Source organism: Coccinella septempunctata, chromosome 1 (genome assembly GCF_907165205.1).
Source record: "Coccinella septempunctata chromosome 1, icCocSept1.1, whole genome shotgun sequence".
In the NCBI taxonomy this organism is placed as follows: Eukaryota; Metazoa; Arthropoda; class Insecta; order Coleoptera; family Coccinellidae; genus Coccinella; species Coccinella septempunctata.
In genome coordinates, this window is record NC_058189.1 from 45203116 (window position 1) to 45227983 (window position 24868).

General features: G+C 35.5%; 4 protein-coding genes across 9 annotated transcripts in view; 3 read left to right on the forward strand and 1 right to left on the reverse strand.

Annotated features, from left to right (window-relative positions):
* Window positions 1-309: 309 nt before the first annotated feature.
* LOC123320687 (inducible metalloproteinase inhibitor protein) lies at window positions 310-3630 on the forward strand. Its single transcript, XM_044908074.1, has 2 exons — window positions 310-444; window positions 3268-3630. The coding sequence occupies exons 1-2, from the start codon at window positions 384-386 to the stop codon at window positions 3453-3455; spliced, it is 249 nt and encodes an 82-aa protein (XP_044764009.1). The 5' UTR covers window positions 310-383; the 3' UTR covers window positions 3456-3630.
* A 4294-nt stretch (window positions 3631-7924) lies between these two features.
* Window positions 7925-8647, forward strand: LOC123306871 (ribonuclease Oy-like). The gene has a single exon (XM_044889053.1). It carries the CDS (start codon window positions 7925-7927, stop codon window positions 8645-8647), a length of 723 nt encoding a protein of 240 aa, XP_044744988.1.
* A 4406-nt stretch (window positions 8648-13053) lies between these two features.
* Window positions 13054-13949, forward strand: LOC123311960 (ribonuclease Oy-like). Its single transcript, XM_044896104.1, has one exon. The coding sequence runs from the start codon at window positions 13090-13092 to the stop codon at window positions 13825-13827; it is 738 nt and encodes a 245-aa protein (XP_044752039.1). The 5' UTR covers window positions 13054-13089; the 3' UTR covers window positions 13828-13949.
* Window positions 13950-15006: 1057 nt separating this feature from the next.
* LOC123310708 (lysosomal alpha-mannosidase) overlaps window positions 15007-24868 on the reverse strand; it is a 41313-nt gene continuing 31451 nt past the window's right edge. For all 6 annotated transcript variants that reach the window (XM_044894362.1, XM_044894354.1, XM_044894347.1 and 3 more), the window contains 7 exons: window positions 24229-24425; window positions 22452-22786; window positions 18902-19175; window positions 18727-18847; window positions 17798-17916; window positions 17595-17744; window positions 15007-15326 (listed from right to left, as the gene is read on the reverse strand). In XM_044894362.1, the coding sequence (XP_044750297.1) occupies window positions 15108-15326; window positions 17595-17744; window positions 17798-17916; window positions 18727-18847; window positions 18902-19175; window positions 22452-22786; window positions 24229-24425 (1415 nt within the window). In that variant the 3' untranslated portion in view covers window positions 15007-15107. The remainder of the gene's footprint in view (window positions 15327-17594; window positions 17745-17797; window positions 17917-18726; window positions 18848-18901; window positions 19176-22451; window positions 22787-24228; window positions 24426-24868) is intronic.

A 24868-nucleotide genomic window follows, 5' to 3' on the forward strand; every position in this document is an offset into this window, starting at 1 on the left:
GTTTTCGGCTGAAAAAAGATCAAGGTTTTCACTCCCCATGTTGTGGCATCAAAGGCCTTCGGTAAATGATCTCTGCTGGCCATTTTTTTTCCAGGGTTTCTATTATATCATTCTTTTTTCAGTCTATTTATCATTCCATATATAATTTCAAGATATAGAAATTCCCTATTATTCGAAGTAATCAACGATTTTTCTACTCTGGAAATAGCTTTCCATATACATATATGTATCTACTCATTATAAAGCTCTTATCAATAATTAGTTGTTTTGTTTATTATTAAAATAGATAACTACTAACTACCTATTATTGATCAAAGTAAAGAAAAACCTTCCTGGTAAGAGTTTTTCATTCTGGATAACAAACTTGTCAGTGATTGTTGAAAATGGAACTCCGAATTCAATTTCAGTCCTTCATTCTACTGAATATCTCAGTCCTCTGTCTTTGTAAGTTAATTTCTTTACTCGTTAACAAGCTGTAATTTTGTTAATTTTTCCGATTGAATACCATGCATCTTATTCATTCCTCATCCTTTTTCTGTTCTATAGTTCTAACTATAAAATCAACAATGAAAAGGTTTAAATTTCAGTCAATAATAATAACATTATTTCATGTCTGCCTCGTAACAAAGCTCATTCGTTGTTGAATGTTTTTTTAATGGCTTCCATTCGGATTTTCAATTCACAATAGAGCTTAGCAATGATGATAACAAGACTTTTTTCCATCTGCTCCTGTTCAATTGTTGAAATGGAATTTTTTGATATTTATCAGAAATTCATGAATTCTTGTCCCGATAACAACGTGTCTTGTCTGTCTAGAGAAAAGGGTCACGAAATTTAAAACAATCTGGATTTGGCTTTTGCTTGACATATATCTTTTCTTTACTCAAGAAATTTCAAGATCTTGAAATTTTTTGATTCACCGGAAAACGTTTTAGTGAATGGAGTGCTAACAAGGCAATCTCATGGGTCTCCGTTATTTATTTTTTTTCTTATACGAACACAAATTATATAATCGCGTATTTGTATGCTAATCCACTAAACGGTATAACCGTTTAGTAGATTAGGGTTATTATTCATCACTGGTATTCGTGTCCTGACTTTTCAAATATTCAACTATGTAGTGGCAAAGAGGACAGGGGAAATAAAAATCCTTAATGAGATGCCGACGTTTCGACCTTTATTTCTGGTCTTTTTCAAGGCTATTCATATGGATTATCCCTCATAATATTCTGAGGTGGACATAAAACTGTGTCGTCAATTCTTTTAAAAACTCGATATATAGGCCTATTTGTCAATAGATAAAATTATTCAAAATCTTTCATTAAGGATTTTTATTTACCCTGTCCTCTTTGCCACTACATAATTGAATATTAGGGTTATTATTATTATTGAGTATATAATATTATCCTCACAGTCATTTCCAAGAAAATATTGAAATGAGATAGGATATCGAAATTATAAGGTGTGCGATATATAAAGGTGCTTCTAAAATAAAAAAAACCTCTATTCACCCTTAGATTTAAGCATGGGGGGGGGGGAATGCAGAGAGACACCGTCTGCTTCGACAGGAAATGCGGGTGGATCAGGAATCCAACGGACAGCAAAGACTCGAGGAGCGGCCCGAACCTGAGCCCGAAAACCTGGAAAGGGCTCCAATAGAGCTTAATCCTTTTGATATCTGGGATAAGTTAATGTTTCTCTGGAGAGGCGTGTGAAAGCCGCAAGGCTAAAGTCATAATAATATTTATTCAGAGAGAGAGGGAGAGAGAGAGAGAGGGAGAGAGAGAGAGAGGGAGAGAGAATAAACATCATACAGCAATCAGCACATACATTCTATGAGCTAATTTATTACAAAATTAGTTAACAAAATTTTACAAGAAAAAAAAACTATGCTAATATCTAATATGTATTTCAAAATTTCTGTATTTCTTCCCATAAGGTTTGAAGTGGTAATTTTCTGCTTGGTCTTCTGTTCTGGTCTCGGCTCACACAAAACTGTTCCAAAATTTCTCTATTATGGATTTGCTGTCCAAATTTCTTGAAGAGCTCCCCCATTCGAATGTTAATAGGTGTAATGCCTGTTAATTCGTAGAGGAGATTGTTGGGGGGATTATGAAGTGGGTTTCTCGGGTGCCTCATTTTAGTTATGGCTCCCAAGGAGATGGTTTCTGCTGTTTGGAAGATCTTTGTGGTAATTTCCAAGGAATTTAATCGACAACTGGAGCACTATTTTTGGAGTTTTGTAGGTTTCTCTTATTTTTCTTTCTTCTGATGAGATTTTTTTGGGGTTTTTCTCATATCACTGATTAACTCTTCTTTGTTGGGCTCAGTCGAATTCATCGTCCTTGTCGTATTTGAATGCATTTTCATTCATGGTGTTTTGCTAATAATTTTACTTTTTCAGCATCTACAGAGTTGGATTTTCCATCTTCTATTAGAGTTGGAATTTTATTATATTGTTTATATATTGAAAGTTTTTTGACTTGTTGATAGAATGATTTCCCTTTAGATTCGTTTATTTTGTCACAAGCTCGTATCCATGCATGTTCTCTATATTGGTGAATCATTTTGTATTTATTTGTTATACTCATTCAGTTTCTGTTTTATGTTAGGGTTCATATTCCTGGTGTATTCTCTGTTCATTTTTCTTTGGTTTTTAATCAGTTTTATTATGTATGGTGGCAGTTCATGGGATGAAGGATGTTTGTATGGTTGATAGTGGGTGTATTGGTTCTGATAGTGTCGGAATTATTCTAATTGTCCCGAATATTCTCGTTTCTGGGATGTTTCGGCGAGTTTTGTAACAATAGCTAGATCAATCCGATTTATGCCGGTGGTTGATTGCTGGTTATACACTTTTTTTGCGTTGATATAAAAAGATATCTCAAGAGCCGATGTGAACACGTCTTCTTCCTGATGCGCATAACTGGTAAAGATATATACGATCTGAAGCCATTTATTGATACGAACTTGGATCTGTTCAAAATGTGAGATTCGAGTTTCTGAGCAAGACAACGCATATACCAACATCCGAAAGTTTTAAGATATACTGATACTATTCATTTTCAGTCTGTATATCTGCACTCTGCTCTATAGCCGAATTTCATAAGCTGCCAGATTGAGGCTCGTAGATGAATGGACGATTTGCATCAGCACACTCTAGATCCAGAGCCGTTCTTTATTTGGGAGCCATCAGTAAACCAACATAATGCCTTTTGATGAGGTATCATACTATTGAACAACTAACCTCACCTTTTATAATTTCAGGTCTCGAATGTTCCAGATCAAACGAAGAGTGGATGTGTGGATCCGCATGTCACGAGTCTTGCCATAATATTGGACAACCCTGTCCTATAATCAATGCATATTGTAATGCTTGTTACTGCGAGGAAGGATACGTAAGAGATGATTCCGGTCAATGTATTCCAGTGAACGAATGCCCCCTGAATGAGTAGATGTTTTTGCTCAATTTGTACATCCACAATTGTATATCCACCAGAGGTTTTGGTGAAACCTTCATCACGACCTATCCCGTATATCACCTAAGTCCTTCTGTATATCATCAATATACCCAGTAGTTTAGGCCTCTATGCATTGTAACTACCAGTAATCTATTACACTGAGATATTGCCAGTTTCTTCTTCATTTTTTTGTTGAAAATAGCCATTCCGATTCCCTAGAAATTGATTTTAAAATGCAACTGAAAAAAATTGGAAACCGAATTAGATCAAGTATTGACCAGATCAATCAATCAATACAATACAATGAAGTCATTTATTACTCAAGAATTAATGCTCAGAATATATCAGAAGTAATAATAAAGAATTTTCTTATCGTCCTTGATGGAATTCATGTTGTTTTGAGGATTCTCATGATTGTTGTGCGTGAAACACAAGATACCTACATCTAACAATTTCCTGCTACTAAAGGTCGGATCCATTACTACATGACCTAAGACAGCCACGTCCCTCGCTTCGTCTCTTTCATGCATTCTCTTTCTGTTTCCGACTGAAATAGAAGCGTCAAATTTGGCAACGAGTTGCACATCGTAAGCAGCAGATACATTTTTTCTAGGATGTTGTTCGTTAAATAAAGCCACTGTTGTTCGCGTCGAGTCGTTATTTCTTAAAAATAATTTTATCATTTTCACTCTTTCTTCTATAGAATACACCATTTCAAATTCTACTACAAATTTACAATCGCTTTGACACACTTGTAATGTTCATAAAAATTCACGATAGAGTTAGGTAAATCAAAAACATAATCCGTTTACTTTTTGGACAAAAAATTAATACTTTTCAGGACAAAAAAATCAACAATTTTACTACTAAATTCCTTTGAAATGTGTCGGATTCGAATAATAATCTCGAAATAAATTCCACATGGCCACTTTCACTATTTTCGCTCTTATATTTCATGATTGATGTATATTTTGAAGCGAATTTTTAGGGTCAGATAGTACTCGATACGATCTTCAAAATACGTTATCGCAACACCCCTCATCCCTATTCAAAATCAAGGGGTTGTACAACCTTGTAAGGGGGTTGAAGTTACGAGGATGAAAAAAGCGGAAAATTAATTGACATTTTCATTTTAAAATCAAGTGGTTGAGTTTTAGTTGGACCACCCTGTATGATAATGGCTATATGTGAACCGTACCAACTAAAGAATTCGCTCAAAAAGTTCACTTAATATATGTACCTATGGTTCTGATTCAGTGCATATCAATACCAATGCAGTTTGTTGATTTATCGGAGCTTACCCTTTGACAACTGATTACTGAGCTTGAAAGGGTATGGTTCTTGAAATGCGAAACACTGTAGTTGCAAAATAAGAGAGATAGACCGACATATGCATATATATTCGAGGTCAGGAGAATATATCATATGCCTGTTGACTACTGTACAGGCGCGTACCCAGGGGGGGGGGGGGGTATTGGGGCTCTAGCCCCCCCCCAAGGCTTTTGCAAAAGGCCCCTAATGATCATTCATCACATAGAACTTTCAAGTATTGTTCAAGTAAAATAAGAAAAGGCCAATAACATTATTATATGAAGCTACGAGTACAGCCATCTATTGAATGTCAACGTAATTCGCAAGAATTTTGTTCGTGCTGTCATCTGATCCTTCTTTCGGGGTGGGTGGTGGAAAATTATCTAGAGCCATCGGGGTGAATGAATTGGCATCCAAATATTCCTCACTTATCAAAAAAGTTTTTTCGCTGCAGTGCATTATTCCAGCAACGTTAAATAATATTTCCGACAGTGAAATACAGCAAGAAATATCTGGTATTGATGAACCAGACAGTGACAAGGGTCTTCTTTCCAGTGAATTAAAAAGATGGAAAAAAGTGGATCACTTCAACACCGAATGATTCCAAATCATGTCCTTCATCGGTACTTTCAGCTCTTGAGAAATGTTGCGAAGATTTTTACACAAATTTGTACATATTACTTCAAATATTTTGTGTACTTCCCGTAACAACAGCTGAAGAAACAGAGCGCAGTTTTTCTTCCTTAAAGAGACTTAATACCTTCAGAAGCACTATGGAAGAAAACTGCTCGAATGGATTAGTTCTAATGCACATAAATTACTAGAGTCATTGATACGAAAATGGTTGTGACCAGATGCTAATGCTGGCCCAAGGCGCTTGGAGCTTTTATTTAATAACTAAAAACTAGTAAAATTTTTAATATTCGTTTTTTCTTTTTTATAAATTTATATTTACAAGAATATATTTGTTCTTCATAATTTTTTATAGTTATAAGAAATAAATATTTTTGTTACATTTTCCTCTTTTAGTGGATGTTAGCTCAGCCCCCCCAACACACCTTTCTGGGTACGCGCCTGCTACTGTATGTATATTGTTTTGAAAATTTGCAGTGTTGCTCCCATCGAGATAGAATAATAGAGAGAAGTCATCATTCGACTAAAATGGTATCAGATCCGCCATATTGGTACGAGACTCTGACATTCATGAATTTTCTGTCAGTTTTGCGTTTTTTAGCGTTCAATTCTGGTCACATCTACAAAATTGCGTTAATTTTCCCTATTTATATTAGACAATTAAATGGTGTCATGTGCTCTACGCAGTTGTTCCAGCAGAGACGATGTAGATAAAAAGAAAATCACAGGAATCACATTTCATAGATGAGAGTGAGTAATAAACAGATCCGTATTCGTAATTCTTCCATTTCTATCTTGATAATCTGGTAGTAAGGTATATTATTATCGTCTGAAGAAAATATTTGATATTCGATTAACTTCATTTTAACAGATTTCCTAAAGACCCACTAAGACGTGTATATCTTGGGTGAAATTTGTTAACCGAGGAATCTGGCAATCTTCGAATTATGAAGTGTTTTGTTCCAAACATTTTACAGCAGAATGTTTTGATCATCAAAAAGCTTAGTTCGTTTGCAACGAAATGCGGTTCCCACAATATATGACGTAGGTAAGAAAAATACCTACACGTTTATATGATGATTGATTTTGAGAAAGTAATTTGTTGTTGTGAAATTTTAATTTTTCCTGAAGCCTGAAAGCAAGGAAAATGAGGAATTTAACCTTATTTTGTAAAGACTAGATATACTAGCTTTTGTATAGGAATATACTTAAATTTCTTTCCATTATAGGAGGAAGCAGTTCAACCACGAAAAATAAGAATTCTTTCTGATATTGTCATTTCACACCAAACGGAGATTATTGACGCAGTACTCGCAGTAGTAAATAAATCTGCCCTACCAACTTCTGAAACTAGTCCACAAAAGACTGACGATTCACCAAGAATTTCAAATCAGATGAGCTCTCTTATAGAGAATTCTCCCAGGAAAAGAAAATTACTCACAATATCCATCTAAAGATGTTATTTGGATGTTTTGACCAATAGAATACTCAGAGAAATCAGCAATACAAATGAATTCTTAGATTTAGTTGTACATATTTAGTTTCAATCTGTACTTGATGGGTACATATATTTATTAATCAAAAGCGCTGTTTATAAATATAGTAATGTAAGAATGACATATTTAATGAAAAGAAAGCGAAATGAAAAAATTAGTATGAGGCACTATAATACAAAAATTATTTTGTTTAAAGGCCAATAAATCATTTACTTTCACAAATCTATATTATTTCCCTTTTGTTCATCTGGGTATGAACTAGTGAAAATTGTCACATTTTATTCAGATTTCTCAAAAACCGAGTAAAAACTTTGTTTGGGTGCTCACTTTCAAGAATATACCTATACATCTCCTTGAAAGTTTACTTAATCCGACCCTGTTCTATCCGCCATATTGGTCCCAGACTTAGCCACGCCTAGTGGTACCGTTTTTTTCTAGCACTATTGAATCTCATAGCGTCTCCTCTCTATTCTATCTCGATGGTTGCTCCGTTTTCATTAATATTTTTCGAGCAGTTCACTATTCTATAAAGAATAAAAGCAAATGCCGTACAGTTGTCTATCTCGTTATTGCTTTTGGAATCTCAGCAGTAGGTATTTGATGTAAATAAACGAATCTATCTATTTCTATGTCATTGATTCGAAGCATAATATCTAGTAATTCAAAAATACATTAATATTCACATCTACATTTTTCTTTCTATGGTTCTGAAGTAAGAAGTAATCCCTTTGAAACTTTGAAAGTTAGGTACTGATTATAACCGGGAAGTAAGCATCAGAATTATCATTGACAGTCGAATATCGATACACTTTGTTCACTATCTAAATTTAATCTCATGATAGGTATTTAACATGTTGAATTAATGAATTATCACAGATGCCAAATTTGAATGAACTAAAACATAGACAAGATAACTTGATATCCACAATTATTCTTGATTGATTAGATATGATATTTATAAGCCTCGAGATTATTCTGAGGAGAATTGTCCAGTTGTATTGAAAATATTCCAACCAATTAAAAATGTATCTAATTCGAATTCTGAATATTTTACATTTACTACTATTCCTGGAGTTCAGCGAATGCGTTGATAATACAGTGTCGAAGAACAGTGACTTTGACTACCTACTTTATTCCCAAAGATGGCCTATTACAGATTGTCTGGAATGGAGGGACAAAAACGAAACAAACGAATGCAATATGCCGAAACAACGAAATTCCTTCCTTGTACATGGTTTGTGGCCAACGAAAAATGGTACAAGTGGTCCGAATTATTGCAAGAGCAACATAACTTTCGACATTCGAGAACTAGATCCGCTAATCGACGATTTGAATGAACATTGGACTAACATTGAGAATGGGACTGATTCCTATGATTTTTGGAGTCACGAGTGGCAAAAGCATGGGACTTGTGCTAGCATCTTGCCTCAGTTCGGAAGTGTTTATGACTATTTCGATATATCCTTGGATTTAAACTTACTGTATGATTTAAGTGGAGTTTTATCTAGCATGGGTATAGTGCCAAGAGAAGAGAGTTATGAAATTGATGATTTTATCAGTGCTTTATTTTATAAATTCAAAAGTACCACACAAATTAATTGTATTATAGATTCTGCGGATAGAGCATTGCTGAGTGAAATAAGAATATGTTTCGACAAAAGTCTTCAGGTGATTGACTGTGTACCAATGGGGGTGAATCCAAAGAGAATGCAAAGGAAGGACTTCTATATTTTACTTAAGAGATAATTGATATAATTTGTATGGTATCTGGCTAGAAAATTGTTGAATTACATTCTGAATAATCCAAGTCTTTTAATCGAAATATTTTTTATGAGCTCTCATCCAGTTTTGACTCTTTTATACATATCTACCACACAGACCGGTATACAGGGTGAGTCTTTGACTCGTACAAATATTTTAACACAAGATTCTTGCGGTCGAGAGAAACACTTTTTTCCTATACCATTTCTTCCGATTCGGCCCCGATAAAAAGACATAGCAATGAGCTGTGCCACCCCCGGAAAAGAAAATTACCTTCGGAATAACTAGTTAAATCTGTGACACTACACATCTGTGGATATCTTTTAAAAAGAGTACCCAATTTTTCAAATGTCTCAGATCTTTTTTATTTTGAACTTCAAATTACTCGAAAACGGCAAACTAAACGAGAAAATATGAGAAATAGTTTTAATTTAAAAAACGTTCAAATATTCATTAGATAGCGTCAAACTTATAGCGTTTTCTATTAGTAAAACTAGTGCTGCACTGGATCACAGAACATCAAATGTGAATTAGGATATCTTGAAGTTATTGCACTGTTTTTATAATATGCTATCAATACGCACTATTTTTACAAATGAAATTTGCTATTATAGCGAATTGCGGTGGTAAAACTAGCTTCAGATGCATTGGAATGATTGTAGTGACATCAAAATATGCACTCGCTCTGCACTAGCTTTACCAATAGAAAACGCTATTAGTTTCAAGAGTTGGGTTCTTTGAATTTTTGGTATTTTTATGGTGCGTAATGGTCATAATGACAAAACTGGAAGACGTGGGTAATATCTTGTGTTCGAAACAGATTCATCAAATAAATGAAGAACAATATTCCGAAATTCATTTCATTCGATAGCGTTTGTGAAATTGAACTGAAAATAACCTTTTTTTATGGTTTCTCAACAGCTTGTATCTCTTTAACCGAGCTGATTCGAAAGAAATGATAAAGTAAAAAAGTGTTTCCTTTGATCTCAAGAATTTGTACGACTCAAAGGACTCACCCTGTATACACCCTGCGGTTTCGGATGTGATAGTCGCAATTTTTGAGTTGTTCTTGGGAATACAACACAAATCAAAGTTCATTAGAGAAAAATGAGGAATTTTTTGAGGGTTACTGGGAAAGTCGTACTGAATATTGAAGGACGTTATTATTCAGGTCATTTCTAATAGATTTGGTTCTATAATATTGTGTCCGAAACTCAACCGTTATGGAGATATTGAGTTTTGAAATTAAAAAAAAAATCCTTTATTTTGGGCTTTTTTATCAATTTTTTTCGCTCCTAGGGGACGGTTTTTTATGTATCCAGTTAGACTTCTTTAATTCTAACCGTTGTCGAGCAGTCGTATTGAGCTGTTAGTGGTAGGTTCAGTTTCTGCAGATCATTTTTATTAATTGACATGCCCTCTCACTGCATACATACCCCTAGGAGTTCCAATTCGAAAAAAATCGATAAAAAAGCCAAAAATAAACGATTCTTCAAAAAAATCTTCAAAACTCAATATCTCCATAACGGTCGAGTTTCGGACACCATATTAGAGAGAGAGAAGAGAACTTTATTGACCAGTCAGTCAAACGGCTATCGACCTAGGTCTTCCAGCCAGTTACATTTGCTTATATTAAACAAAAATAGTCTATTATATTAAAAAAGTTATCATAACGATTTCAAATATTCGAAAGCTGGTAGCAGAGGTAATTTAGCTTTAGTTTCTCCATGGTAATGATGTATCAATGGGTCCACAATATATCTGTTCGTATGATTTGAGATGAACTTTTTGCCAAGTTGGTTTATTCTATCCAGTATAGGTTCTATATTCGTTGTGTCATATAAGAGTTGGTTTGACGGATTATGCATTGGATTGTTAGGGTTTCTTAGTTTAGTTATTTTTCTTAGGCAAGTTCTTTCTGCTACTTCGATGTTTTTAAGTGTTGTTTTCGGGGTATTTAGGAATGTCGTAGAGCCATACTCCAATAAAGGCCTGCAGATCATCTTATAAATTGTGCTCGCTGTTTTGGTGCTGATTCCTGAGTTTTTGTAGGTAAGCGATCTAAAGTGTCCGGCTCTGGTGATGGCTGCTTTCTTTTGTGTTTTAATATGTGTTTTGAAGCTCAGTTTGCTATCTATTTGAATGCCAAGGTACTTGCACAGGTTTGTAGGTATGACCATGTGGTTTCCGAGTTGGATATTTTTGGAGTTTGCATTGATTTTATGGTTGAAAATTATTAATTTTGATTTATTTGGATTTGGCTGTATTCTCCAACGCCTCATCCATGCTACAGTGACGTCTGTGAGTTCTTGTAATTTATCCATGCATTTGTCAATTGTTTTATCATGAGTAATTAAAGCTGTATCATCGGCAAATTGTAATATGTAAGCTTGTTCGTTGATTCGATGTTCTCTTTGGTTGTTGTGATTGTACATGTCATGACAGTATAAGTTGTATAGCAATGGAGAGAGAGTTGAGCCTTGTGGGAGACCTTGTTGTGGTGTGAACTGCTCTGAAATTTCGTTTTTTACACGAACCTGAATAGTTCTCTCTACTAAAAATTGATTAACTATTTTCAGCAGATAGATTGGACAATGAAGGTGGAACAGTTTGAATATAAGTCCGACATGCCAGACACTATCGAAGGCTTTTTGTATGTCCATGAAAAGGGCTGCCGACTTTGTTCCCTTTTTCTTGTTACACTGTATGTTTGATGTTAGGATTAGTAAAGGGTGAGTGGTTGAATTTTTGGTTTTGAATCCAAACTGGTATGGTGGAACAGCTTCTCCTAGCTTAGTACGAATCCTCTCTGATAGAATTTTCTCAAACGTTTTTCCCAGTACAGATAGCAATGTGATGGGTCGATAATTCTCTAGCTTAGAGTGGTCCGTTTTAGCCTTTGGAATGGTAATTAGAATGCCTTTCTTCCATTCGTTGGGAAAGTAAGAGTTTTGGATGCAGAAGTTGTATATTTTTATTATTGTATTGTGAATACTAGGATCCAATTTCCTCAATATTCTCCTGGGCAAGTTATCGTAACCGGGGGCTGTGTTTTTTCCGTGGTTTAGAGCTTTATAATATTCTTCTTCTGTTATAGGTTCTATGTTAGCTTCTGTTTCTGTGCAAGGAAAGCTGTGTTGGTACCAGTACTCTACTGTTTTTTTGTGGTCTTCATCGAAATCTCTGTTAATAGTTTTCCTGTAGATATTTTGGAAGTGTTTTGCAAAGGCTTCTGTAATCTCTCTGTCGTTTGTCGCAGTTTTTCCGTTAGCTTGTATAGGGTTACTTAAGTTGTGGGTTGTGTATTTAGATAATTGCTTAATTGTTCTCCAGTATGTTCGTCCTTTCTGATCTTCAATTTCCTTACATGCTTGTAGGTATTTGTGGGATCTGTAGTTGTTGATTAGCTTTTGGATGTCTTTATTGAGATTGTTGAACTTTGTTTTCAGGTTTGAATCCTTATTGATACTGTACTCCCGATATAGTTGTTTTTTAACCCTGATTAGTTTAATAATGTATGGAGGAAGTGTTTGACTATAATACTTCTTCTTCAAAATTGGGGTTTGGTGTTTTATTATTCTTGCCAGTGTACTATGAAACAGTGTAATATATGCTGGTGTGACTTCTGCTTCTAGGTTTATTTCTTCCATTACTTGTTTGTTGACTTCCTCTGTGTTGCATTTTTCAAATATAAATTTGGTTTCTTGAGGGTATTTCAAGGGATTTTTTTTAGTATCTATTGTGAACTCAATCGCCAGATGATTCGAGCCTAAGTCAGGAGTGAGCTTAATTCTTAGGATGTTATGCTTGATATTTCTTGTGCACAATATCATGTCAGGTGTAGAGTCTGGGTTGTTTTGCATTAAGAATGTTGGAGGGGTCTCCAGTATGGTGAAGTCAGAGTTTCTGAGAAAGTTGTTTAGCTGTACCTTTCTTCGAGTATTTATATTGAAGTCTCCCAAAATGATGCAATGTCATCAGAAATGACCTGAATAATAACGTCCTTCAATGTTCAGTACGACTTTCCCTGTAACCCTGTAGGTATATCTAAATATCTTTAGGAGCTGTTACATATACTAATTCTTTTGAATATCCCCATTCGATAAAACCGTTGATGATATTTTTTAGAACTAAAAATAACATTTTTTATGGTTTTTCAACAGCCTGTATCTTTTGAACTGAGCCGCTTCGGAAAAAATTGTAAGAAAAAAAGTATTTCTTTCTTAGTTATCTACTGTTACTGTTGAAATATCTGTGCGAGTCCAAGTCTCAGCCTGTATATATATATTTTGTGATTGAAAAATGCTCCACTCCAGACCCATTCTATTGCATTTGATTGAATCTACTAAGATGGATAAGGAAGATAAGATAACGATTCGTTTAAAAATAATTTGCAAACATTTTGTCCACGATATCTTGTGCGAACAATGATGGAAAATATTTATTGTTTTTGTGCAATTTTACTGGTTACCTTCAGCCATCTCGGAAGATGCGTTCCAGTGCAAAATGGCGACAACAGTTTCGATTATCTTCTTTTCGATCAGCATTGGCCCATCACTGAGTGCTTGCACTGGAAAGGTTTGAACGATTCGAATTATTGTTCCTTACCGAAAGAACCGAACGCTTTCAATGTCCATGGGTTGTGGCCAACAAAAACTGGTACAACCGGTCCTCATTCCTGTAGTTCTCAGCCCAAATTCGATCGCAAAGCGCTGGATCCTATACTCACCAGATTGAAACAACGTTGGATGAATGTACATGGAGGAACTGATGACTATAGCTTCTGGGCGCACGAATGGAACAAACACGGAACTTGTGCTAAAGTTCTCGAACCTTTCAACACAGAGGTCAAATATTTCAACAGCACATTGGATCTTAATTCTTTTTACGATATTTACGGAGCTTTGACCGATTATGGCATTACTCCTGGAGATCAGTTTTACGCCATAGATGATATACTCACTGCTATCATGAGAAAATTCGGTAAAACACCTCAAATTTATTGCATTTTCAGTGGAAAGCAAGCTCAGTTACATTCTGTTAAACTTTGTTTCGACAAGAATATAAATCTTATCGACTGTTCATCTGTTGGAGTCAAAGCCAGAAATTGTGAAGACAGGAAAACACTACGATATTTGAGGAAACTACCTGGTGGGAAATGGTAATACCATTGGGAGCATATTTATGCAACTGTGCAGTTTTGAAATCATTTTTAAGAGTGTTGCTGAATAACCATATTGAAAATTATATTATCCATAACATGTTTCAATAAACCATTGTCTAATTATGACTGCTCAAAACCTCACCTAATTATCTTTGGGAGCAAGAACTCGAAAGCTTTCAAGTTATTAACAGGTATGAGTTTTGTGACTGAAAATGATCAGACAAGAGCCAACAAACTTCGGTCTTTCAGCTCATTGAAATAACTATACACCATTACATAGGTCATATAAACAGTGTTGCCAAAGTTTCCTTCCACCCATGCAAAAAATTTGATTTCGAAAATCTCGATTTTTTGGATAAAAAATGAGAAAAGTGTTAGACCTCCCTAAAATAACCTTTGTATTTGCATCTCTGGTGCTCGCTCTACTTTCCTAGGATATGGAGAACATAGACATTGTTTTATAAATTCTAGAAAAACAAACAATTCATTCCACGGAGATTTCCGGTTCTGTATTCACTCGATTCCGAAAATCTCGAATTTTGAGCAAACCTGACTTATTTGCTCCTCTGTCTAAAAATCAAGGTGAGCTACTACTGTCCTAAGATATGGAGTGCATACAAGTTACTTCGTAGAATCCAGTCGATGATTCGATAGAGAATTGCAAGCAACAAATTGAACAGGAAATGAAATATGGGAAGACAATAAATTCGATTTTTTCCTAAACAGTGTCAGCTGAATCTTTGATACGAAAATAACTATATTAAATTTTACCTCATATCCTACTGGTATCTAGAAAAAGCACGAATTTTACAATAAACTTCAACAGTATTTTCACCCGAATATTACTAGTCACCATCTTAATCGGTGGTGTATTTTTGAAAATAGTTGAGAATTTTTTTTATCGCCAAGCAGCGTCACATGAGAACATTAACTGGATAGGTGACAGCCATTCATGATGATGAATTTGAATTCATGAACATTGTAAAGAGTACAAAAGCTTCTGACTCTACCAAGAAGTGCTTGTTTCAGTTTCTGTAATAGAAAACATCGTAGCATGCGAATCTCTTTGATGAATTTCTGACGTTTTCTCGAATTTCAGCGCACGTCACTGATTCCCAAGTATTCACAGGTAGTGTAGTGAGTAGAATATGTGCTTGGTAAGATTCATTGAGAAACAAAATCAATAATCTAAAAATAGTTTTATCGTAAAATCTAAATGATTTTTATCTACAAGAAAATAGTGCATCGCAGATTATCAAGATATTTAGAAATGGTACAATTTCATCCTTTTCTATTTATATCCACAACGAATGTTCGGATTTGCATTGGGTTGAGTGTAATAATGAAATCGTCTTCTGCATTCACTACTATGTATCTAGGATTTCTTTCTGGCGTCTCATCGTCGGTAGCAAAATGTAAACGACTGTTATCAGACAGCCATTGATTGGCACCCAAGGTGGTTTCCTTGATTGAGATTATATCGAATGGGGTGAAGAGAGCCTGGAATCAAAAAAGATATGAACTGATGAAATATGAAAAACAATTCTGGTAGCGCATTATGAAATTTTTTCAGAAAAATTACAAAATGATGCCCAAGATGGTGGTCCAGATTTGTGATTATGGTCTGATTTGGTTCGTAATTGACATGTTGAGGTTTTAGAGGTTGAGGTCTATGATTTTCTTCGTAGAAATTCATAAATTCATTAAATCCAAGATAGTGATGCATTCAAAGTGCAGCTTGCTGTACAGTTTTTGCACATTTAAAGTGCATCTTGCCGTACAGTTTTTGTACAGTGTCTACTGCATTTAACGTACAGCTTGCTGTACAGTTTTTGCTCATGACTGCTGCATTTGAAGTGCAGCGTGCTGTACAGTATTTGAAGTCCAGCTACGATGTACTTTGGCTATGCAAATGCAGTTTGTACTGTACAGTAACTGTACAGCGGGACATAGGTATACGGTCCGTTTTAGTACAGTTTCTGCATTACCAGTCAAGTGCAGCATTCGCTGTATAGTTTTTGTACAGTGGCTAGGTCTCAGTGTTTTCTGGGGTGGGTTTCTGTTGTCGGAGGTTTCAAATATTTCATCAAATTTCATTAATTCAAGATGACGGCTTCAAGATGGAGAACGCTTATTATAAGTCCCAATAATTTGACCCTCAGTATACCTTCAGGAAAGAGTTGACCTCCATATATGGGTAGGCTAGAATAAGCAATAAGTGAGTCTTTGACTCGCACAAATAATTTAACAGTTGATTCTTGAAGTCCAAATAAACACATTTTTTATACCATTTTTTCCGATTCGGCCCTGATAAAAAGATATAGCCGTTATACCTTCAGAATAACTACCTATATAAATCTGCTACACAATATGTATAGTGTCATCCACATATGTGGATGTGGTTTCAAAAGGATTTGCATTCGGTCAAAGTAACCAGAATGGGAGGAAGTTTTTGGATTTTGTCATATGAAGAAGATGTCCTTCAATATAATAATTTCAGCTTATTCTTTAAACAAATACATCATCATTACACTTGTACGGGCCAACAGAGAGTTTTTTCTGAGGTTTTTATCTCTGTTTTTTTCATGTATCATACGAAGATATGTATGGTACCCCGTTGACATTTTTCCTCTACTTACACTGAGATCTGGAACGAGGAACATCAGGTTTTTAGGATCTGTCTCTTGTTGCCATTTCTTTACACCCGCTTCATTGGTTTTCAAATTGTAAAAGTGACGTGAGTGATAACTTGTGTTCAAAAAAGATTCATCAAATGAACGAGAAACCATATTCCGAAATTCATTCCATTCGATAAAACCGTTTGTGAGATAGAACTAAGAATTACATTTTTTATGGTTTTTCAGCAGCCTCTATCTTTTATTTGGAAAAAATGGTGAAAGAAATAAATGTTTCTTTTTATGCAGAATGCAGTGGCGTAGTCAATGATTTTTTCATTCCGCCACTTCAGTGATATATAAGAGTAACTTTCATTTTTTGAATATAAACTGCATATTTTCTTTACATATTACAGTCCAAATTTTTTCTGATTGAGAATATGTAATAATAAAAATTTTTTCTAATTGTTCTTTCAATAAAAAAACTCAAAAACTAGTTCGATCAAGTTGGCAGGTTATTTTCATTGATAATATGATATTAAACTTAATTCTTCTACGTTGTGTCAGGTTATGAGAGACTTTGAAGATCACTTTCATTTACTTTCATTCCAGATATTTGGAAAGATGCTGGTAAAATGAAGAAATAACGAGAATTTCCATGTCTCCATATTTACCTATAGGTAGTAGTACTCGCACAGACGCCTTTATTTGCGAAGGTGTTTGAAAACGCTACATTTGAATTCAGGTTTACAAAACTTCCTGAATGTAATGCATTCCATATTGGAAAATTTTCCATCTCTTCAAATTTCCGGAATGTAAGTAACCTCCAAAGACTCTCATACCCTAACCCAACATAGAAGTATAATAAAGATCTATACGCATTATCGATTAAAATAACCTATCAACTGGACCGAACTACTTTTTGATATTTTTTATTGGAAGAACCATTATTAGAGACATGACGTATGGGATATATTCTGAATCATTAAAAAATATAAGACTGGAAAATGTAGAAAAAACAGTTTTATACAGGGTAATTCCTAATTGAATGTCAATATTTATGGGGGTGATTTTTGGGCCCATTTTAAGAAAGAAACTTCATATGGAAATATGTCCTAAACGATATGAACAGATTTTCACTTATTTTGCTAACCTTCAAATCCACAGCTGCGGGTTGAGACAAGACAGGGTCTTCATTTTTCTCAAGTACATGCTCTAGTCTCAGGAGAACACTCATTCCTATCCAAGGCTCTAATGTTAGTATTTGAACATTTCTCGGTAGACTTCTCTGCAGCCCGGAAAACTGAATGAAAGAGATGATAAGTAAAGAAAAAATATTAAGAAGAAGTTAATTACCCTCATAGCAAATTTGCTCCTATAGTCTTCAAGTGATTGATTTCCAATAGTTGAAAAGAATGTCCATGCCTGTAAAAGTTTCCTCTGAGCTAAATCTCGTTCGGATTTGGCTGCACCACCTGAAAAAATCATAAATGGTCATTTTCGTGAATTAATTCAAGGAGTAGTTAGACAAATCGTCACGTGTTGACGGCAAAACTCTGCAGAGAATACTGCAGCGATGCCAGGTTTTCTTCATCTCGAACTTTTCAAGATCTCTGATTGAGAAGGGTCCATTCACCTGGTGATGATAATGGCTGCGAGATATTTGGGTTAAATTGAAGAAGTCAAGGCCAAGTTGAAAGAAATAACTCGAAATAAAGGATATAAAAACATATAACAAGAGAGAAATAAAAGTATTTGAATAATGAATAAAAAAAACAATATCACGAGTTTTGAAAAGATTTGAAATAAAATACCTATTGGTCAATCAACCAAAATTTGGTAACTAAATTCAAAATTTTGGCGATGTTACTTGGTGCATAAAGAAATTAATTTGTGTTTTATTGTCTTCAACTGGAGCAGAATTCTCGTTAGTAATAGAGCAAAAGAACGAGGCTAATATCATCGTTAGAAACTGAACTTAATGGTTTGAATTTGGTTAGTTGCAAGGGCAAATCGTAAAGGGTTTATTGAATTACGACCTTCGAAAAGACTTTCATACGACAGAAAATGTACGATAGTTTCATGGAACTATGGTATGTTGTTGATGATATTCAACAAGAAAAAATTAGTTCTAACACTTAAGTCAAGCTATACATTTTCAAGCGTAGATAAAAAACGAACTTTTCATCAATTTTATGAACTGTGGAATTGACTTCGTAAATTGACCTGCTTAAAAAATCTCATAAATCATAATATTATATACATATTAAATATTATTATATTACCATCAGCGGACCCCACTACCAAATAATGTGAGCCCCTTGCCACCAATCCTTCTCCAAATGCTTGTTCATTTAAGGCTTCATCAACTCCAAATGCATCATCATGGAGACAATTCCTATGTACCTGTAAAAAAAATTGGAATCAAAATATCAAACAATTTTAATCTTGAGACTGTACCATCAATTCCAGTTCTCCATCACGTAGACTCGAACCTCCTTGGGCTCTGTCAGTAAGTACGGCCACTTCTACATTCTTGACGGGATCTTTTATCAGAATTTTCGATGTGACAGGATAATAATTTCCAGAAACTGCCTCTTCCAGATGTACGTTCCACGTGGGTCTGAAGTCTCGGACGCGTTTCAAGATTTCCCTTCCGTTTGAATCAGTGTAGAAAGTGCTATTGGTCTTCAAATCAGTGACGAACCTACTGATGACTTCCTTTCCGAAACCTCTACAAGAATAAGGCAGCCAAATAAGTTCGTCTAGTTATAAATATACACAAATTGAGTGATGCCAGTATTTCACATAAACGTTGACATAACAAAAATAATCAGCACATAAAATATGTATATAAGTAGGTACATTACGTATCATACGCATCATAATACTTGGAACATAGATACAAGGAATGGAAAATAAACATTTGTTGTTGTCCAAAGACTGGAATGGGATAGTTGCTTAGTGTCGCCAATCACAATTGATAGTTGATAGTTGAATCTGACATCATTGTCACGTCAATTTTCCATACGAAAAGGTAGAAGCTATATAAATTTATTTATTTCACGCCACTGCCTTAGTATCGCGCTAGACAGAGAAGCATCGAATGTTTGTACCACAACAAATACATTCATAGCAAGTCAATTTCCATTCAATGTATTTCTAAGTCATAATATCATTACTATACATTACTATACAAGCGATTTCCACAAAATGCTGACGTTTCTTGTATTTAAATACAGCTAATCAGGTATGTAATAGACATCTGATATCTTGTTTTAATTATTGACATAGATATATCGATACTTCAAGATCACCAGATATTAGGATTGTTAACTTCATAGTGGTTTTGAATCACCGCGAACTTATCGCTAGCAGCCCAGAGGATCTACAGATAATGCTGGACACATATAAACTTATATACGAAGCTTTAGGCCTCAGACTCAATATCGACAAAACCAAAATCCTGGTAAATCCGCCAGAAAGCCTTCAAACACATATCAGCCTGGAGAATAAAACTCTAGAAGAGGTCGATCAGTTCAAATACTTGGGAAGCTTCATAAATACTAGGGCTAACCTAGACACGGAAATACACAACCGTATCAATTCGGCATCACGGACATTTTGGAAGCTAAAGGTCAAAGTGTTTCAAAATCACGACCTCAATCTGAAGACCAAGACATCTGTTTACAAAGCAGTCGTCCTCCCAACGCTTCTTTACGGAAGCGAAAGCTGGACGCCCCACAGGCGACATATTAAACAGCTTGAACAAACGCAACAATGCAGAAGTCTTGCAACGCGCGAGTTGTACAACAATCGAGACTCAAGTAACGAGGGCCCGACTCAGATGGAGCGGCTACATTCTGAGGATGCAAGACACAAGACTCCCCAAAATAGCTCTGTATGGCGAATTGACAGAGGGAGCCCGGAAACCAGGAGGCCAGTATAAGAGGACTGTTGGAGCCCTTTTCAGGTTTTTGGATTATGGTCATAGCCGATCTGCTCTTCGGCTCCTTGGTGGATCTTCTTGTAGTAACCGACAATATTCCCTTTCACGACTCTCTACACTGCCAATGGTATTTCTTTGCCAAATTAATTATCCTTCGGAATGAGGCGAGCAATAACAATCCGAAATAATACAGATATATAACATCCATTGATATGAAAAATCAACAAATATTACGATCTAAATCGAACTAGCTTACCACCATCACTCGGAGCGTCAACAGTGAATCTATTTCATCAAGGAAGGGTAGATGCTGAACATGGTTCAGTCATAGCGACATCACAACTGAAAGACATTGAATGATGGGTCGATCAGTTTGTTCTATTTTCATTAAGGTGTGAGTTCAATTGTATAATTTAGGCCCGGTACTTTCACCTTCGAATAAATTTTATTCACTGTCAATAAGTATCTGTCGAATAATTTCCTATCTGAAGGATACGTTATTTCGGTGCTTTCAGATGAAATTATTTGACGAATAACAATTCTGTGAAAACACGGTATACTACTTTTCACTGATTAATGTAAAATAAGGAACCGCATTGTAGAAATTGTCATAATTTCAACTAGAAAGCAAATATTCCGTGCAAATCACACAAAAAATAACCATACATCCAGAATCTTAAAAATTCAACCAATAATGACGTACCGACATTCGATCTATGACAAATAAAATTTTATTAACGAGTTTCAATGACAGATTTATTCGATGAATAACGCTATCTGAAAGTGAAAAGACTGCATTTTTACTTATCCTAAGAATAAAACTTATTTATCGAATAAATTAAGTTATTCGCACGTGAAAGTACCGGGCCTTAGAGTGCAATTATTATAAAAACTGAACATTATTTTATTAGTTGTTATTTTATTATCAGCTCCAAATGTCGGATCTCAACAACATCATAAAGTATATAGGTACTTTATTGAGCTCAGTTTCCGAGTATTTCTGCCATCCACTCTTATACAGAAATATAGGCTATAAAATGGGAGTCTTCTCTCTCAATATCTTGGGCTTTGCAGATGATGGAGCCCTGACGGCAGAATATTAAGACGATCTACGACGCCTTATGTGTGAGTTCGAAAGATCCGCGAACAAACTAGTCAAGTATCATCTGTGATAAATCCAAAGCTTTGGTTAACGCCAAAAAACCTTCGATGTATAGTGACGATATATGACAATGTAATAGAACAGGTGTCAAGATTCAATTACCTAGATGAACTAATGTCCAGTGAGCGAAGCGTTGCGGAAGGAGTTCGAGCACAGGCTCACAAAGCAGCAAAGTCAGCAGGCTGCCTGAAATATTGTCTGTACGAACAAAACCATGACCCACAAGACTAAGACGCTTATATGCAACGCATGTGTAAGGCCAGTACTCACATATAGTGCCGAGGGCAGATACATCGACCACTAAGAGAATGATGACAAGAACAGAGATGAGAATATTAAGATGTAGGTATCAAGGAAGTGACAGCCAGATACCATGTGAAGAGTTCGGAGATGAAGGAGGAACTGGAGATAGAGGATGTCGTCAGATGGGTCAGAGTTCGGAGGAGGTTTTGGAGAGATCATGTGTAGGGGAATGTCAGAAGAAAGGCTGGCCAAATGGGTGGAAATACAGAAATTCAGTACACGCCTCGGTACACGCAGGAATAGAGGGATATTTGATCATGTGGTCACTAAAACCCATTGAGGTGGATAGGCAGTCCAAGAAGAAGAAGGCGAAGTATCGCAGAATGTTTTGTATAGATAGATAACTATTCGGAAGAAACTGCCATGCTCCCCTTGTCCCACATACCAAAAAATCATAGCTGATAATGCAGCGTACTACCACTTTGTATGTATTTTCAAAAGAAATCGCCGAAGATGCCTGCCTCAGTTGCTCTGTCTCATCTCAGTGACCAACCTTCTTGTTTTTCTATCGATACTTTTTATCACGTGGCTCGAACCTCCAGCAAGGAAATTTTTCAAGAATGAATTCCAACTCTTATCGAAATATTCATACTCACTTGGAAGGAAGAGGTCCAACTACCCAATCGAACTCAATCAAATTCTCGCCCTTGTACAATCGCACGATTTGACCAATCCAGTCGTTGAATTTCTGATGAATTTCTGTGACCAAATTGCCCTTGAAAATTGTAGAGTTGACTCTGTTTGTAGCTACAGTAGGAGTATTATTTTTGGGTCGGAAAATATAAGCTCCGGAAGATCTATTCTCGAATACTTCGTTGTTTCCAACATATCCCTCGTAGAAGAGGAACTCTTGTGTGAGTGGCGTTGTGATATTGTTCATTGTAACGGACGAAATCAATCCAGTTGATTCATCAATTTCCAGCTTCACATCCTGAAAAATGAATCGATAGTAACAATTCACACAATCGTAGAAATGACAAAAGTTGAAAAAGCATTTCGGCATTGATGAATTATATTCTTATATTGTGGTTATAACGTTAGGAATGCAATCCAAATTTTGAAAAACTTCGAAATAACCGAATTCATTAGGAAAAACGATATTCCTATATGACACACAATTATTGGTGGTCAGATGGATTCACCCATAATATCTCACATCGGATTATCGCGCAATTACTTTTTTGAGGATTCATGCATCTTAATCATTGACGCCATTAAGAGCTAGAAAACTGAGAAAACAGGCTTTTTCCTGTGACCGTTGGACTGGGCTTTCGAAATATATCTATAAGAGACGTAGAAAACAGAACAACCATAGTATGAAATGAATTTATTACAATTTTTTTGTATACATGAATCTTAAAATTTGAGAAGCATCCAACCGTAGAAAAAATGGAAAAATTGCTGGACCTTCACGATGTCTTATGCACTCAGAAACACTTCTCCATTTACTGCTAATAAGATGGTCGTTTTCCTTTCAGGATGAGGTAAACCGAGTAATCTTCCTGCCATAATATCACAGACGTGTTCTATGGGACCTAGGCAAGAAATCGACTTGATTGAGACCCAACGTAATTCTGACCACATACGGTCGTGCATTACCTTGATGGACAATTGGGTTGGACACTTCATGTTTCTTCTGGATGGATACCAAAGGTTACCTTTTTCCATAGGTCATATAGTCTACGTTAACATAATTCTAGCAGTGTACAGCTTATGACTTTGCACTCAAAACTGAGGATCTGGTCTTTTACCGCCGCCTTTTTACCCTTACACGGACATCATGCGTGTTCACAGAGAACCTGGAGTTCAGCTGTTCTCTGCATAAAACAGTCGTGCACTTCGATGCCTAGGAGTAAGAGATAGGACAAACTAAGGATGGTACGATTAATGGCGATAAACAATGTGAATTGTCATTTGACTGCCATCTTTCAACAATTAGTCCGCAATTGATCTTGTGGACGTGAGGCGGTCCCGTAAAGCCAAAAGCCTAAGGCTGCGATTTTTAAGTGAGTATTCTCTTCTGACAATTCTTGCACCTCTAGCTCTTTGTGTATAGAATTCTTGATTTCATACCCGACAACAACCCACTACTGAATATTCACTTCTGTGAATAGTTGATCTGTTGATTTTCTCGTTTTCTCACTCTGGGCATGATTGAAACAGCTGTTCACCACTCATTGTACGACGTTTTCATTTTATCGTGAGAACTGATGATAACAAAAGAACCACTGTATAGATATGGTTGAAAAATCGATCATTCCTTATCCTGACTTAAATATACTTTCTAATAAATTCATTAAAATTGGGTGTTCTATATTCTATATCACTCATATGACCAAATCGAAGACATACAAAGCTATCTAAAGTACGTACATTGTTATAGTCTGTGTTTGTTTCCTTAATTTTTGTTTCCACTACTCTTTTTACGGCTTGAACGTTGTAAGATTTGAATCCAAGTGGTGGTATATCAATGGCTTGGAATACTAGATCTGCAACAGCTTCACTTTTTCTTCCAGGAATGGAGAGAACGAATTCGGCAATGGGTACAAGTTGGGTTTCAACAGGAACACCTGAAAGTATAGAGCAAATGTTGTATGATTTTGTTGCTAACTTCGGCACTAGTAGTAAAGTAAATCATTTTTCGTAACTTTGGCAAAAAAATTAGTTATTAAAATTCATATGGAAGATTTGTTTTCTGAATTTTAAAAACATCCAGAATATCTGTTCCTTGTCCTACACAAGAATTAAACATTCAACTTATAAGTGTATTTTATCTGAAAAATTGCCTCTCCATGCCTATGAAATCATATTATTGTTTCAACTAATTTTGTCAACTGACCATTCACAACAAACAGAGTTCACCAAGTGGATCTAGAACAAGAAGAAGTGCACGATTTTATTGGATTGCATTTGGCCAGAAAATCTGTAGGATTGAGATGGACGGTCTAATATATATATAACATTTCAGAATTATAAAATTATTTCAAAAACAAGTAAGAATATGAAGATGGTT

Excerpts from the sequence above, each read along its gene's own strand:
- LOC123320687 (XM_044908074.1), top strand. The coding sequence starts at position 384 with ATGGAACTCCGAATTCAATTTCAGTCCTTCATTCTACTGAATATCTCA. Across the intron at positions 445-3,267 it reads TATCTCAGTCCTCTGTCTTT|GTCTCGAATGTTCCAGATCA; the intron begins GTAAGTTAATTT and ends TTATAATTTCAG.
- LOC123306871 (XM_044889053.1), top strand. The coding sequence starts at position 7,925 with ATGTATCTAATTCGAATTCTGAATATTTTACATTTACTACTATTCCTG.
- LOC123311960 (XM_044896104.1), top strand. The coding sequence starts at position 13,090 with ATGATGGAAAATATTTATTGTTTTTGTGCAATTTTACTGGTTACCTTC.